At 45.8% G+C, this 16269-nt stretch overlaps 1 protein-coding gene across 1 annotated transcript; it reads right to left on the minus strand.

Moving 5' to 3' along the window:
• Positions 1–556: 556 nt before the first annotated feature.
• On the minus strand, positions 557–14362 carry LOC133218807 (beta-1,4-galactosyltransferase 3-like). The gene is made up of 6 exons (XM_061365608.1): positions 13733–14362; positions 6728–6963; positions 5903–6093; positions 5219–5341; positions 2064–2168; positions 557–1129 (listed from the first exon to the last, which is right to left on the minus strand). The coding sequence occupies exons 1-6, from the start codon at positions 13968–13970 to the stop codon at positions 988–990; spliced, it is 1035 nt and encodes a 344-aa protein (XP_061221592.1). The 5' UTR covers positions 13971–14362; the 3' UTR covers positions 557–987.
• Positions 14363–16269: the final 1907 nt, after the last annotated feature.

A 16269-nucleotide genomic window follows, 5' to 3' on the forward strand; every position in this document is an offset into this window, starting at 1 on the left:
AAAAGCAAGTTCTGCTTTACATACTGAAGAGTTATGCTCCAGCTGGTTGCCCCATTACTCCACCTGCAGAGACGACTGAACCTTTAAGTAAGTTCTTGGGTGTTAGTTGGGATAGAGGCAGCTTTTCAGCAAACAGGTGTTTTATTATCTACATGTAACAAGCAAAACTACCCAGTGTGATGCTTGCACAGTAAAGAGGAGCTGAGTAGAGGAGAGAATGCAGAAAGGGCAAGGCCTTGGCCACTCAGTAAGTACATTCCTGCAGCGTCCCAGCTCCACTCCTGGCATGCTTGACTTTTTCCTCAAGTATTTAATTTCTCAGAAGTCTTTTATGTTAAAGACAGCTCAACCTTGAAATATAATTCATGTTTGAGCCACAGCTGAGTTACTGGATTCATTTCCCTACTCTGAGCAGGAGGTCAGGCTCAGTGACAGCCTCAGCTGTCATTCACCCTCACAGCTACAAGAAACACATTTCACGAGTGGTGGAGCAGGCAAGAAAAGAGCTTTCTCCTTTATTACACTCTGGGTAAATATCCTAGAAAAATCCCCCAAACACAACTCCATTTGACTCAAATTCACCAGATATTTACAGAACTTAAGTATAGAAGCTGGTCAAAATACAGCATGCCTCATGCCAAAAGAGCTTTTATCCCAATCACCATTTAAGTACAAAGCAGGACACATCCATCCAGCTCTGGAACAAAGGTTCCAGATAACTTGGGTAAGGAGAGCTTGATCCCTGAGGGCTGGGAGGTGGCTCTGGCTCAGGAGTTAGTTTTACAGTGCACAGTAAGCCCCAGCCTGGTTATCTGCTGTCATACCCTATTCCTGAAGCCTTTTCTTCTAACTTTTACCCAGCAGGAAAGACAAATGCATGAAAGACAAAAGGATTAGTCTCAGGTGAGACTGCCACCAGGAGGTAGAGGCTGAAGCCTCACATGCATGCTGCCATACTGGACCCAACCGACCTCTTTTTCTATTCCCCTAAGAGAAGGGGGGAACATAACCAATGTCCACAGTGATGTTGGTGTAAAGAGGATGCTTTGTCCTGGAGAGGAGCTTGAACTCTAATGAATTCATTCCATCATCTTTCCATGTTTTCCTGGTGTTGTGGTGGGAAGCAGACCTGAGGAAGAAAAAACAGAAGAACAAATGTGATTGCAGCTGAAGAAACAGGTAAAAGCTGCTACCAGAAAAGCCCCAAGAAAATTATTCTTGGTATAATACAGGCTAATACTAATCCATAATCCAGAGAGAAGGCACTTTGCAAGACTTGAACAGATCAGATTAAGTTCACTCTGAGTATTCTAAACATGGAGGACAATGCAGACTGGAACCTAACGAGCCAGGGAGACCAGTGAGGTGACAACTACAGTCTGAAAGCAACCAGGAACCGGCAGCAGCTTAGCAAGAGCAGGGTGTGCACCACAGGGCTCAGAGCAGTGATGTACACAGGCTGCTGTAGGTGGGGTTTAAGACAGGGTTGCTATGGAAGCCTACGGTTTGAGATAATAAAGGGAAACTTTCACCACACTCGACCCAAAGCCCTCTTCCAGCTCTTAGATACAACTGTGTCTTTGTGAAGGTTTCTCACAACCCCTTCCTCATGTCTTCTCACTACACTACTGTTTTCCAGCATTTTAACAGCACATTGTAAATCCACACAGATTAAAGAGCAGGTTTGTATAATAGGGAAGGTGTAACATAGTGTCTGTTCACACTGAACTCTCCCTATTTACAAGAGAGGCAGTATTTTCTTTCCCAAGTTTTAAGCATCAAATGACTCGGGGAATAAGTCTGATGTGTGAGCTTTTTAGCTAGCATGTGTCCTTAACCATAGGGAAAATAAGTAGAAACCAGGAGAAACCCTTCCACACAGACTGTCAGTTGCAACAGAATCATTCTGCTCCTGGGAGACTCCTCTAAGTAGCCACATGAAAGCAGAAAGACAAGCAGTGGCATTAGACAAAGTGACACTTACTGCCTGTTCTGAGGCAAGTGATGGCACCAAGGCAGAGAACAGCCTCCAAACTCCACATACCACCACCCCCAACACTTACCTTCCCCAAGGCTCTTGTGTCTCTGTCCTTTTGTCATAGTCCATCACTTTGTAGCGTCCGAGGTGAGGTGGGGTCCGGACTATTTTCATTCCTGCCAGCTGAATCCTTTAAAACAACAAAAGAAATGGTTGCTTTAGGCATAAAGATGCAATTTCTAGGCTTAGTTATAGGGGAATGCAAACCCAGGGGTGATTAGCAGTGTAATGCAGGAAAAGCAAAAGGCTGAAGGGAGTGGGTTTAACACCACAGTGCCATGTTATCTCCTCTAGCAAGTCCTTGGGCTGGAAGGCTCCTAGCTACAGGGTGCTTTGACAGTGTACAAAGAGGATTATAGCAAGCAGGGAAAGAACAACAGCACAGAGAGCATTCTAGAGCTATCCCCTTCAATCTGACAACTGAGCATGATTCTCACTCCCTAGCAAGAGCAGAGCTTTCACTGCCTAGGCTTCCATCACCGAAATGAAAACAACCCCAACAGCCAAACTTGCAGTTCCTGAAAGGAAGCCAGTGCCGAGTTTCAGGTCATAGAATCACAGAATGGTTTGGGCTGGAAAAGACCTTCAGCTCATCCAGTTCCAACCCCCCTGCCAGGGGCAAGGACACCTCACACTAAACCATATCACCCAAGGCTCTGTCCAGCCTGGCCTTGAACACTACCAGGGATGGAGAATTTACCACTTCTTTGGGAAACCCATTCCAGTGCCTCACCACCCTCACAGTAAAGAACTTCTTCCTTATATCTAACCTGAACTACTTCTGTATCTGTTTGAACCCATCACCCCGTGTCCTATCACTACAGTCCCTGATGAAGAGTCCCTGATTAAGTCTCCCTCTGTTCTTTGAGAAGTGCCATTCATTCAGATGCTCTGGTACGTGATAACCACAGGCACCAGCCAAACCAAGCACAGCCACTCAGCTGCAGGGCTGATAAGAACAGAGTGAGCTGAAGGCTCAGAATTCCAGAGGAGACCTCTTAACCCCAGCATTTCAGATGCTGTAACCCATTGCTAATGGCACCTATGGTACTTCATCAATCCCAAGTGCCTGCAGCAGTGCTAGGGCCAGCAAACCTCCGTCATCACACCCGTGATCCTAAGAACGAATGTTTGCTCAACTGTGGTCACCTCAGTGGCATGTTTGCAACACGTGTACCAGAGCTGGTAAAGCAGCGAGCTGCACTGAACCTGGAATGCTGCAGAACTGGCACAGGCTACAGAACTGAAGGGATTTGTTAGTCTGGAGCCATCACATGATGACAACATGGACAGTTTGACACGCTGTCATTTCAGACTGAGTTTTAGACAAGGCTTGTTTTCTGAACAGAAGCAGATCAAATCAAAGAGACAAGAAAAAGCACAAACACTAAACTAGCTTTGCTGCTACTAGCTTTGCATTACAAGATTCAACTCAAACAATAACATGAAAGAGTCAATACATTCATTTACTGTTAAGAAGAACCCAACAGACCTCCCTGGAGCTGATAATGTTAACCCCGAAATGCTACCAGTTTGAGTAGTGTTTTCTTCTAAAAACAGGCAGATCCTGGAGCTTGCTAAGACAAGCAGAGTACTGCATTTCAGTGTCCAATTTCAAACAGTCATTTTGTTGCCACAGGGTAAGAAGCCTGTGAGCACCCTCTAAAATGCAAATCCCAGCAGTTGGTCATTCAAGACAAGGCAGCTCATTCCCAACTCAGAATCACAGAATTGGCTCAGTTGGAAAAGACCTTTAAGATCATAAGTCCCATCACCTGCTACCTGGGAGAAGAGACTGACCCCACCTCACTCCATCCTCCTAAACCCTAGTTGTAGAGAGCAATAAGGTCCCCACCAAGCCTTCTCTTCTCCAAACTCCCCCCCCCAAAAAAACCAAGGTCCCTCAGCTATTCCCTCCTCACACTTGTGCTCCAGGCCCTTCATCAGCTCTATTGCCCTTCTCTGGACCCACTCCAGCAGGCTGAGGCAAGATAAATCATTAACAGGCAATGCCCCAGCCTCTGTGTACCTGTGGCCACCACACTGCTAATCATTAGTGTGAACCTTCAGAGAAACACCACAGGATTTACTCCCCTTCACAAAAGGGCTATTTAGAGATGTACATAACCTAAGGCAGCCATGACCGTCACGGTACCAAAAGCCATGTTAAGTGCCTCAGCTGTACCAAGAACAGCTGAACAGACCCATGTTTGATGGAAGGATCTATTTCCCCAGCATTCGATTCCCTTAGGAAATGCTGAATCTCTACACAATCCTACACCCTTTTAGTTAAGCTTTGTCTGAAAGGAAAAGGAGGAATTCTATGTTAGAAGAGCTGACTTTCAATTCAGAGAAGAATATTGCTTTCTAAAAACTCCTACAGTGCTGGAACAGAACACTGCACTGTGTAACCTGTCACACTGTGCAAGACAAAAACCACACGAGGCCTTTAGTGCTGGTGCACTAAACTCCTCATGAGCTTGCCACGAGAGAAAGGTGCACAGTGCAAGAGCAAAGCTGAATAAAGCAGCTACAGCCATGGTTTTGTACTTGAAGGATCTGAATTAGGTTGGAACTAAACTCATTGTATTCACTAGTACAGTGTGCTGCTGCCATGGCAACTCAAGTACAAGAAACCCCATCAGATTCGCTGCCACTGGCTCACAGGAGTACACAGGCTTCTCCATCACTCAGCCCTGCAGCCAGAACTCATCTGCCTTAATTCCAAGTACTGGTGATTTGATAACACTTGGAGCAACCTAAGTGCACTTCACATAACTTAAATTCCCAACTGGCTGAGCATTATTAAGTACCTTCTTGGTTTTCTTATCAAGCCTGCAGATTCCTTCCCTCCCCTGGGACTGTTAATGTCAAGGGAGTCACTTGTCAGCTACTGGTGGTTATAACCCCTTGGACACACTCCAGAGCCACTGAAGGCACAAGGACATGAAGTAACATTCTGCCCTCCAGAGTCTGAGGAAAGCTTTGTCCTCCCAGCATACAATGACTGAATTCAGAGATTCTGAGCATCTGCTGACATTAACCATTCCCAATGCCAGCAGCATTTTGGATTATAACAATAACTGCAACCACATGAAGGAACATCCATCATCTCAATTCCTTTCTCAGAGTAATGCTACATGGTCATGAGCCAGCCTAGTTCTGTTTCAGCATTAGTACCTTGTAGCAATGTCATCATTTTCACCACCATTGCCCCAGTATGTGTTTGGAAACCCATTCATCTTCATGTAATGTTCTGGAGTCAGAGCAGATACACCCCCAAAAAACGACTTAGATGGCAGACTAAAAGAGAAAGGGGAAAAAATATCAGTATTAAAGGATAATACCAGCCCTCCATAAACTAACATCATCATCCATCATACATACATCAATCATACCTTACAGACACTGTCACAACAGTGCTAAAACCCGAAACAGCAAACCCAGTGTAATTCCTACCATGTTCCATCCCTCCCACCTTCTCCCCCAGCAGACTGACGTAAAGCTGGTTTTGAAAGTCACATCTTGGGCAGTCCAAAATACCTGCATTCTATCACACACCTACCACTTGATCCAGTAATTTCCACCCTCTACTTTTGTCCTGGAAGGAAAGGCAAACAGGAATCTGCCAGGCACTTGCCAGGCTGAGCTGAGAGTGGAACAGGGAGGTGCTGGTAAGGAACTGTTCCTGTTCCTCACTGCATGCCTAAGGTTAAGAACACCCTTTTCTGGGGAAGTCACTATTGCAACACTAACAAACAGAAAACCTCTCAAAGGTGTATCTCCCACTGTTCCCATTCCTACTTTCTATGCCAAAGTGAACCAATTAGAATGCATACATCCAAAGGAAATGGAGGTACTTACGTGTACTGAAACTTATCCATAGCACTGGCCATGTGCTTGGGATAGTATTCATCACAAACATAGAGGTTATAATCATTCTCGGGTACCAGGTCGACATCGTGCAGGAGCAGACAGTCCCAGTCTTCATCCTTCAGGGCCTCCCGGACACCGACATTGAGCAGCTTTGCTCGGTTAAAGGTACCATTCCCCGCCTGTAAAACCAAACCTACATTTCTTCACCAAAACAACAAGGATGAGAACTCCACGTACATTTATGTGAGCAAAAAGTAGCCTGATTTGACTGAATGAAGTTGGGATGAATCAATCCTGGCTGCAGATTTCATGCCCCAGCCTCTAGAAACATCACCCATTCTCTCCAGTGTTCCCAGTTGTACACTTTGCTGTTCCAGGGGCTATATAACGTGGGCACCTGAAGAAGGCTCACTTTTAAAAGACCCATAAGCCAAGCTGCCCCTCAGGAGGGTCAAACCAGATGTTTTTATCTGATACAGGCTGAAAAAACACCCGATTTCACTTTAGCATTTGGTGTCCCTGGTTTTGCTCAACAGCCACAGTGACAAGCTACAGACAAGCCACATGCAACTCCTGAGGAGATGAAAACACAAGTTACCACTTACTGACAACTTTGTCCCTCTAGAAGGGAAAAAGCAGAACCAATCAATAGCAGAATGATGGTATGGAGATGGGACAGCATATAACTGACCTCCTCTCAGCCCATGCATGAAATGGTACTTCCACATTGGAGAAGTCACCTTTCTCGTTCAGAACCTAATCCTGAACTGGGAAGCCCAGCTACCCCACTGGGCACATCTGCTTGAGCTTTACCTGCTGAATCAAGTAGATAGTGTAACTCAGCTGCTGGCGCTGCAGGAAAGGATGGATATAGTAGAGAAGGTGGTGAAGGTACTTCTTCTGGTTCCTGTAGGCTACAAGAATGGCTGATCGGTAGCGGGCCAGGCAGTGAGGTGGCCTGTAGCTGCCACCAGGCCCAACGAAAGGGTTTTTTCTGATGATCATTTTCTCACTAGGGAGCACTCTGAAGGTGATGGTTAATGGACCAACTGTGAGGAGCAGACAGAAAAAAGGGAAACAAAGTAAAGACCAGTGATGTTTCTCAACCTTCATTCACACCTATCATATCAGCTACATATATTAACTACCTCAGACACCAGCCCTACTGCAGAACAGGTAACACCACCAAACAGAGGTACTCACATAGAATCATAGAATGGTTTGGGTTGGAAAGGACCTTAAGATCATCCAGTTCCAACCCCCCTGCCATGGGCAGGGACACCTCACATTAGACCATGTCACCAAAGGCTCCATCCAACCTGGCCTTGAACACTGCCAGGGATGGAGCATTTACCACTTCTTGGGCCGCCTGTGCCAGTGCCTTATATCTGACCTGAACTACTTCTGTATCAGTTTGAACCCATCACCCCTTGTCCTATTCCTACAGTCCCTGACAAAGAGTCCCTCTCCAGCATCCTTGTAGCCCCCTTCAGATACTGGAAAGCTGCTAATATGGGCATGGAGGATGTCCAAAAGGACATTTGGCAGGGTGGGGAAGAAACAGCTTAAAGCCTGGATGAATATAAACACTTCAGGAAGTGTCAGCTTTATCTTAAAACAGGTTCAAGCTCAATTTGACATTCTAGGTACATGCCACAAAGGCTGTTCTTGCTGTGTCGTTTAACTATATGCACTATGATAAGCAGGCAGTGCTTTAGAATTTGGGGAGCAACAGATAACAACTGAGCAGGAAGAAGAGATATGTTATATCTTCAGGAAGCACAGGGCAGCAAAAGAAACTACATCTGAGATGTACTTTCTCTGCTCAGCACTCTGATATTAAACACAAAACATATTGGATGTGTCCCTCATTTCTTACCTGAGCAAAATCTGCATTTTTAGATGGATTCTTCCATTCATCAGATGGAAAGAGCTTGACGAGTCACAGGTAAGAAAGAAACCATAGAAAGTGTGAACTAACATTTTGTCAGAGGCCTGCTATTGCTGCAGTATGGAGAAACAAATCGATTCTTTCAGTGTCTGTTCTGGGGAGTAAGAGAAGGTTCCGGAACTACCAGAAGAGGTCTGTTAGTTTATATATTAAACCCGTATCTCTTCATGGCTTCCAGCCACTGTCAACTTGTGGTAAACAGACAGCACAAATGCAGAAAATGAAAATCTATTCCTTAAATGAACAAGCAAGATTCACCTAAATCACAAGTAACAGCTGACAATTTCACATGAGGTTGAAATAGCACCAACAGTTCTCCGCAGGCCATGCTACCCCAAGACAACGTATGGGATTGCACCAGAAGCCTGCCAGGGAAGTTATTGGTGGTTTGGTTTAGTTTGGTTTTGGTTTTTTTCCTTCCAAGCTCATCCTTAATGTCTCAAAGTGAGTTTTCGGGATGTTGTATGTCAAGACTCCCTCTTAAACCACTGAAATCAATCATTCTGCTAATGGAGCCTGAGAGAACAACTATTTAGGCCTGGTGCTGAGTAGCTTTCCTTTGAGCAGGGCAATGTACATGCATGTGTCAAGTCTAAGCACTGAAGCAGTTGAGTCCATAAGGTTTTTTCCAGCCCATTCTAGAGTCCAGTTCCTGTTACAATTCTCACCACAACAGAAAAAGAGCCTGTGTTCCCCCACATCCTGTTTAACTGACATGAAGCAACAACACCCCTCCACCGCTGTGGGGGGAAGTTTGGGGGTTTTCTGAGCACTAACAAGCATTAAGGAGTAAGTTTCAAGCTGGCCATTCAGAACTGGGAAACAGTTCACTAGTTGGTGTAACTCCCATTTCTGATGGGCAAACCTGTATTGGGAAGTGTCCCCTTTCCCTCCTCAAGGAACATGCAAGGGCACTTTGTGAGCGTCAGTCTGAAAAGCCAGTAATGCCATTCCTCATGCTGTCAGAAAGGTATAGCTGCTGGGAATCCCACTTCATGGGGTTTATTGGTTTGGTTTGGTTTTGAAAGGGAAACCTGAATTTTGCTTGTCAGCAAGCTCTTGCAATAGCTGACTCACTTTTCAGTGCTTCCCTAAATATCTAAAATGCAGGGGAATATGATTCTGACTGTTGCCCTCAGTAGGAAGTGTGAATATGTTGCCATACCTCAAACAGAGGAGCAGTACTTCAGAGAATCATGCTGTGGGCCCATGAATCTAGGTCATAGTTATGGTTAAGGTTTTATGAAGTTATTACCTACTTCTACACTACTTCCCTCTGTACTGGGCACTGGTGAGGCTGCACCCTGAATCCGGTGCTCAGTTCTGGGTCCCTCACAAGATAAGACACTGAGGTGCTGGAGCGGGGCCAGAGAAGGGCAATGGAGCTGGTGTAGTGTCTGGAGCACAAGTGTGATGGGGAACGGCTGAGGGACCTGGGGGTTTAGTCTGGAGGAGAGAAGGCTCAGGGGGGACCTTATTGCTCCCTACAGCTGCCTGAAAGGAGGATGGAGCCAGGAGACGGCTGGGCTCTGCTCCCAAGGAACAAGTAATGGGACAATAGGAAATGGCCTCAAGCTGCGCCAGGTGAGGTTTAGATGGAGATGAGGTACAATTCCTTCCCCAGAGGATGCCCAGGCACTGGAACAGGCTGCCCAGGGCACTGCTGGAGTCACCATCCCTGCAAGTGTTCACACACCATGTAGAAGAGGTCCTCAGTGCCATGGGTTAGCGGTGGCCTTGGCAGTGCTGGGGAACGGTTGGACTGGATGAGCTTAAAGGTCTCTTCCAACCTGGTTGATTCTGATTCTGTGCAGTTTGTTTTTCTGCCTTTAAGACCACCACGTTTGAGCCCAACATTTTGTTACCTGTAGTTCTTATTGCTTTTAGATTTATGAACTCCCTGATGATCAGATCTTTAAATGAAGCACCATTACCCACTGATTTGATGACAACTGAAGCTTGCTAACGTAATGTTATATTCAGATTGGATTTCAACTACACATCATTGCTCCAAGGAAAATATAAGAGAGGGAATTAATCCCTTTTGTTCTCCTACAACAGCAGTCTTTCGTGTTCTATAATACAATCAGGGCTCTTTGTATTGCAGAGTTAAGATTCTGTAGCAATAATCCTTCAATTCCAAACAATCCAGTCTAAATTTGGACATAAGGGAATGAGTAAGGTAAGATGCAATAGTTTCACTCCATACCTCACACTCCTCAGCTCAGAAACTCACTATACCATGGAAACACAGAAGAAAAGAAGTTAGTCTGTGTCCCTAAGACCCCAAAACATCTGCTGCCCTACACTGCTTGGTACAAGCTACTTTGTGGCTCTCCAGTTTCTTTCCTGTCCAACTACCAAGAGGCTAATGCACTGTAATCCAGTTAAATCTCAGCTGTGAACAGAGCAGTTGCAGGCTGGACCAAAGAGAAACAGAACTGCTAGAGTGCGGCTTTGGAAAAGAAGGAAAAGACATCTTGGAAATGCTGGCACAGGATCCCAATTCAGACAAGGTGCAGGATCAACACCCTGAAGCATCCAAGACACTTCTCCATAGGATGGTTCCTAAGCTCTTCCTGAGCTTGTATCTTCACATAATGTTTAACTGATATGAAACTTTTATGTATAGAGTTAAACCCCACAAATCTCTGTCTGAATTGTTACTGGTGCCAGTGACAGCACACTCCTTGCTTGCTTTACTTTGTAGGCAACACATTTGACTATCAGTGGGAATCTATTGATGGTGACCCTATCTATCCCATCTTTGGAAAGAAACTACACGACTTCTCAACTCCTTGCTACGCATTTGGAGTTAGCAGCTATAATGACACATTTCAAAGACAGTAAGTAGAACTTACACAAGCTGAGCAAATGGGAACAGCGGTATAGATGAACAAATACCTCACTGAAAAAGTACAGCACCACACACTACATTAGCAGAGTCATACTTGTATATTTCTACCACTGTCTGAATAAAGAAGCAGGAAAAAAAAGCAGAACAACAGCCCTAACTTAAGGAGCAGTTTCTAATGCCAGAATACAAGGCTGCTTCAACTGTGCTTGAAAATGAATCTCAGCATTCCCACCTTTTCACTGCTTTTTAAATCCAAGAGAAGAAACTCTAATAGGAGAGCTTCCATTAAAAAAACAGCAGGAACCACTCATTACCATAATAAATGGTTACACTCATGGAAAGGCTATGACAGGGAGTAACTAGTCTAAGAAGGGCTTTGAGGAAAAGAAATTCCTCTATAGCATGAGCAGAGTATAAACAGCAGAGTTACAAACAGAACTTTCAACTGTTTAAGCCTTTGAGGCCCAAACCAACTCATTCAGCACACACCATACATGAAGGTACCTCTTTAAGTCTTCCAGCATCAAAGTTCTTCTTGCTCAGAGGAAAAGATGAGCTGAAACAACACATCCTGCATGCAATGTCAGAAAGTCAGAGGACACTTTGCTTTTGCCAAGAACAAAGGAAAACAGGCAACTGGCTATTTGTGTAGAAACCTTTACCTTTAAAGGAACTGGAGTGATTTATTCACAGCATTAATGAAGACACTGAGGATCTAGTACAACGCTTTTCAAGCTGCTGGTTGCAAAATGCTCAGTGGACACTACTAAGCATTAAAAAAGTAACATCAGTCAGCAAGTCCAGTCCCTCCAAGGCAAAGATGTTCCTCAATTATACTTTAATTCTTACTCCACAGGCCTGGAAGAGCCAAGATGCTGTAGATTTACGAGGTGGGAGCCAGATGAGCTGATCTTACATTCAGTTATCCAGATGATCTACTATATACATAAGTGGGAGAAGCACTGCACTTCATGAAAGCCCTGATGCAGAAACCATTTAAGCTATTTGGCATTCTTCCAATTCCTTTAACACACTTTGGAGTGGCCACAGCTCTGAACTGGAGACTGGAGTCCTAGAGAATGGTTTTGAAGTCTCATTTAATGGAGTTATGAAATTAAAGGCCCACAAGTCTCAGTCATTCTCTCAGTCCCGTAAGAGAAGTTGATCAAGACATTCATACAGTATTTATGTATCTATTCATACGTGACCATCACACACAGAACAAAGAGCAACCACCTTGCAGAGCAGCACACGTTTCTCTGCTAAAAGAAACCTCAACCAAACCACCCAGAAAGGCTGGCACATAGTGATAGCAGAAGGAATAATTTACTTACCACATTTAAAGGGAAACATCACTGAGTAAAAGTTAATCTGCAGCTTAATTCAGCTGATCTGAATCAGGGATGGGCAGAAGAAGAGGTCTTCAAAAGATTTCACAGCTCTGAGAGCACCAATCAGTGTAACTTTACTCTGTGACTGCCTCCTTTATATAGGTCACTACTTTTCTGATGGCTTGCAGGCTGCATAGAACTGCACCTAATTGTGTTGCTTTTCTGAGACCAAAGCTTTCTCATCTGACTCTCTGTGGGGCAGCAGATTCTCAGCAGCAGGGACAAGCAGAGTGCAGGCACGTTTCTGCTGTGCTTTTTCCAATAAAACAGATCAGGCTGAAGCACAGGATTGTAGCTTCCCAAAAGAACTGATGGGCTGTACCTAGTGATGAACAGAGGATGCACAAAGCCCGTTCCAGCTGGCACCTGTGCAAAAAGGCCCTGTTCTATAAGTATTTCAGTAGAGCTGTTTCCAAGGGAAATACTGAGGTATATTCCCAAAAGTTATCATGTAGTTTCATCATACATCCTGCACTTACTTCATTTAACCTCAGCACCAGAGGAAGGAAGAAATCTTCCCAAAAGAACAAACACCATTACAAAGACTGCAGTCTAAAAAGGCTCATCCAAAGCAGAGTTCTCTTAACTGAAGTAAGCAACTTGACAGAAGAGTAACCACAGCACTGGCTTTCCACAATACTTCCACCTTAAACCAGGTGGTAAGAGCCATTTGCTTACTGTGCTCCATGTGAGGTGACCAGCTCTCCTAGAACAGCAGGGCAACTACTAAGTAGTAGTTGCAAGTAGTGTGTTCAAGACTTGGCTAAGCATAAACCTGTGCAGTACAGAAAATCAGACAAGGGTAACATACTACAGAGAAACAGGTGCTCCCAAACAAGCTGTAAGTTCATACTCACCAACTCATCCATTCCTGAGTTAACCTGATTCATTACTATTGGAGACACACCACTTTTACCACCAACAATCTTGCTTTATGTGTTCCACTTTGTACTTACTTACAGTTCCTCAACTGTTTTTAGCAGTGCAGTAGCTGGATGAATGCTGCCTCTAGGGTCAGCTGTAACTTGGTCCTAGTATAAACACAAATTAGCCTATGACCAGACTTTTAAGTCTAAATGAGAAGTTTCTAAGTCTAAAGGATGCATAACAATCATAGGCCAAAAAAGATGGCCACGAAGAGCAAGACGCCAATCTACATTCTCATCCAAACAATACTTAAAGCCAACTTAATGGATTTATATTGAGATAGAGGCTTGATGTAAAGGCTGAGCAAAGAACCCCGTAGTTACAGTGAGTCAGAGGTCAAAATCATGCAGTTACCAAAGTACAACGCTGGCATATTTTATACAGGACTGCCAAAGGAAAAGAATCCAAAATGTTACTAACTTGGCATTAAACCCATATGCACTGTTTTCACTCTTGTTCCACAATCTCTGCGTAGCCAAATCCTTCAGATTGGAAGTTTTTAGGTCAATAAAGCACTTTTCCTCACATAACCAATATGAGTCAATTACCACAAGAAAAAACTGTCAGTGTATTACCCCAGAATAACAGTTTTAAAGTGAAAAAGTTGGCGAAACACACAACTTGTATTTACAAAGCGTTCAGCATTATCAGTAGCAAAGAAGTCACTGCAACCACTGTGGGTTTATACCTACCAAATATCGGTGACCGTGCCGAGCAGTAGGGCTTAGCTTCTTCATTAGGAACCCGGGTAAACAAGCTGAGGTTTGTGTACACATCGTGAGTCCTGGAGTAATCCAGGACCTGCGGTGTGTCTAAGAACCCGCGGAACACATGCGAAGGTCCACCTCGGTACAGGATCAGGATAAACACCGCTTGGAAGACAAACAGAAACAGCAGAAAACAAGGGTTTTCCGCACGGGAGAGGGACATCGTTTTTAGCCCATGCTCTGCAGTCACACCGGTGAGGAGCTGAGGTGCTGTTCCACGTTCAGGGCTACATCGCTGTGCACGGAAGATCTTCTCCTCCTCCTCTTCCTCCTCCTCCAACTTTCGGAGGCGGCAGCCCGCTCCTCTAGCACGGCTTCACCTCCCCTTTCCACCACAGGCTCCGAGGGGCGGGCTGAAGGAGACAAAAAGCTGCTCAAGCCCACCCGGAGCACAAGAGCCACAGGCGCAGCGGCCCCCTTCCTCTCGCAGCCTTACGCCTACCCCGGCGGGACAGCGCTTTGAGACAGAAACAGCGGCGGAAAGCACGGCCGAGCGGCTATGGGAGGTGACAGAGCAGGCTCGCCTGGAACCCTCCCGTAGACGCCCGACATCACCCCAGTCCACCCCTCTCTAAGGCCATACCTTACCCCGCTGTGGAGCAGCCGGCCGGCGGCGCGGTCATATACACCCAACGCAGCCCCGCCCGCTCTTCCGGAGGGACTACAGCTCCCAGCATGCAAAGCGGGGAAACGTAAGCCCCGGCCGGGCTGCGCCGCCGCGGAGCATGCTGGGAGGTGTAGTTCCAACCCTCCGTCAGGCCCAGTGCGGTCGCGGCAGTGGGTAATGGCGCTGTGGGGTAGAAGGGAGCGGGGTAAAAGGGGGGCTGCTTAGCGGCATCGCGGCGCTTCTCCCCTTAACACAGGGCCAGTGTGCCGGCTTTTAATTAGTTATGGGCTGGTAGCTATGCGTTCATGAGCAGCCTGGCCTACTGGAAGGCATCCGATTCGAACTGGATGGGTTTTGAAGTCCCTTCCAATCCAAACCAGTCTGGGATTGAATGGTGCTATGAACTGAGCAGAGGGAGATGAACTGGAGCGAATACCTGTGCCTGAAGGGACTGCAGCAGCACAGCCTCCACAGCAAGGGACCTCCTGCCATGGTCTGGCTGTAGCAAACAACCTTGGCTTTTACACCAGTCTCTTTACTGGCTCATTTGGAGCCAATGTGGCTTAGGAGATAGCACCGATGGTCCATCCACCTGCTCTGCTGACAGATTCTCCACGTGTTGCCCGTTTTCACTTAAATTTGGCCCAGAAAAAAGAAGTCTTACAGACACTAAATCCCTGCAGGGCTTCAAAGAGCGGTCGCTGGCTGGGTTTGCACTGAGGAGAGCAGTGAAGTAAGTGCCTGTGAGAGAAGTGCAGGTCCCTTAGCTCAGCCTCACAAGGTGCCCATCAGCCAGTGCACCCAGCCTCAAACCAGCCAGGCCAGTGCTGCTGTTCGCCCTCCAAACTGGGTGACAAGGCACAAAGGAGGGGTGGATGGAGTGACAGCTTTTATATGGGGAGCTGCGAGAGCTCCTGCTTCACAGCTGGATTCCAATGCACAGGAAACTTGACCTCAGTCATTCTGCTGCGCAGAACGACTGATTACCCAATTTAAGTGGATTGCTTAAGGCATGAATGCAAATTGTGATTTCACATTTAATTTTAATTTGTTTTTTAAAATTAAAAAAGAAAAAAGAAACAATCAAAAGCCTATTTAATATTCCTTTTGCCTGGGCAAAGTCTTGCTTTACTGAAACCCACTCACCCAATGCTGCTGCATTGGTTTCCTTGCACACTGCTCTGCCATTTACGTTCTCCCTGTGCCGTTCCCTCCACCACCACAGCAAACCCACCCAGCTTGGCTTCCCCTCGACAAAACAAAGCAGTGCTTGATGTTCTGCTGAAAGCTCCAGCGAGTACAATGCCGTGGACAGGAAAGAATTAATATCTGCGTCAACCATGGAACAAAGGAACCAAGATTTTTGTGGTGTGACCCAGGGTTGCAGACAGCAGTTATTATAGACCCTGGTTCTGCTTTATGTTTTTATGCTTTATGCTTTGCTTGCAGTCCTCCCTTGGGTCACAGTAGGAAATTACAATGTAGGAATGACTTGGGCAGGGTCCGTCTGCCTCCATGTGTCTCAGAGGCAGGATCTGTATCTGTCCTGTGCCAGCATCCCTGCTAACTTCCTCTCATTCAGGGCCTAGTTGTAAAGATTGTCACCTTCTATCAGTTCCAGGGCAGATGCAGCAGGTCAGATGGAAATCCTTCCCCAATCTCTATTTTTACCATGTATATGTGCTCTTAAGGCTGGAAAACTAACATACAACTAACCAGACCAACTGCCTGCAGAGGAGCTGAACTGCATGTGTCTGTATCCAGGGAAGTCTCCCTCAGTTGCCTCCCAAAACTAAATGCAGTTCCTCTCCAACCATTGTCACTGAAATGGGGGGGATCTGAAACACAGCAAGCA

This window comes from Neopsephotus bourkii, unplaced genomic scaffold, assembly GCF_033783945.1.
Source record: "Neopsephotus bourkii isolate Nb327-2 ecotype Australia unplaced genomic scaffold, CSIRO-AGI_Nbou_v1 NB_1287, whole genome shotgun sequence".
In the NCBI taxonomy this organism is placed as follows: domain Eukaryota; kingdom Metazoa; phylum Chordata; class Aves; order Psittaciformes; family Psittacidae; genus Neopsephotus; species Neopsephotus bourkii.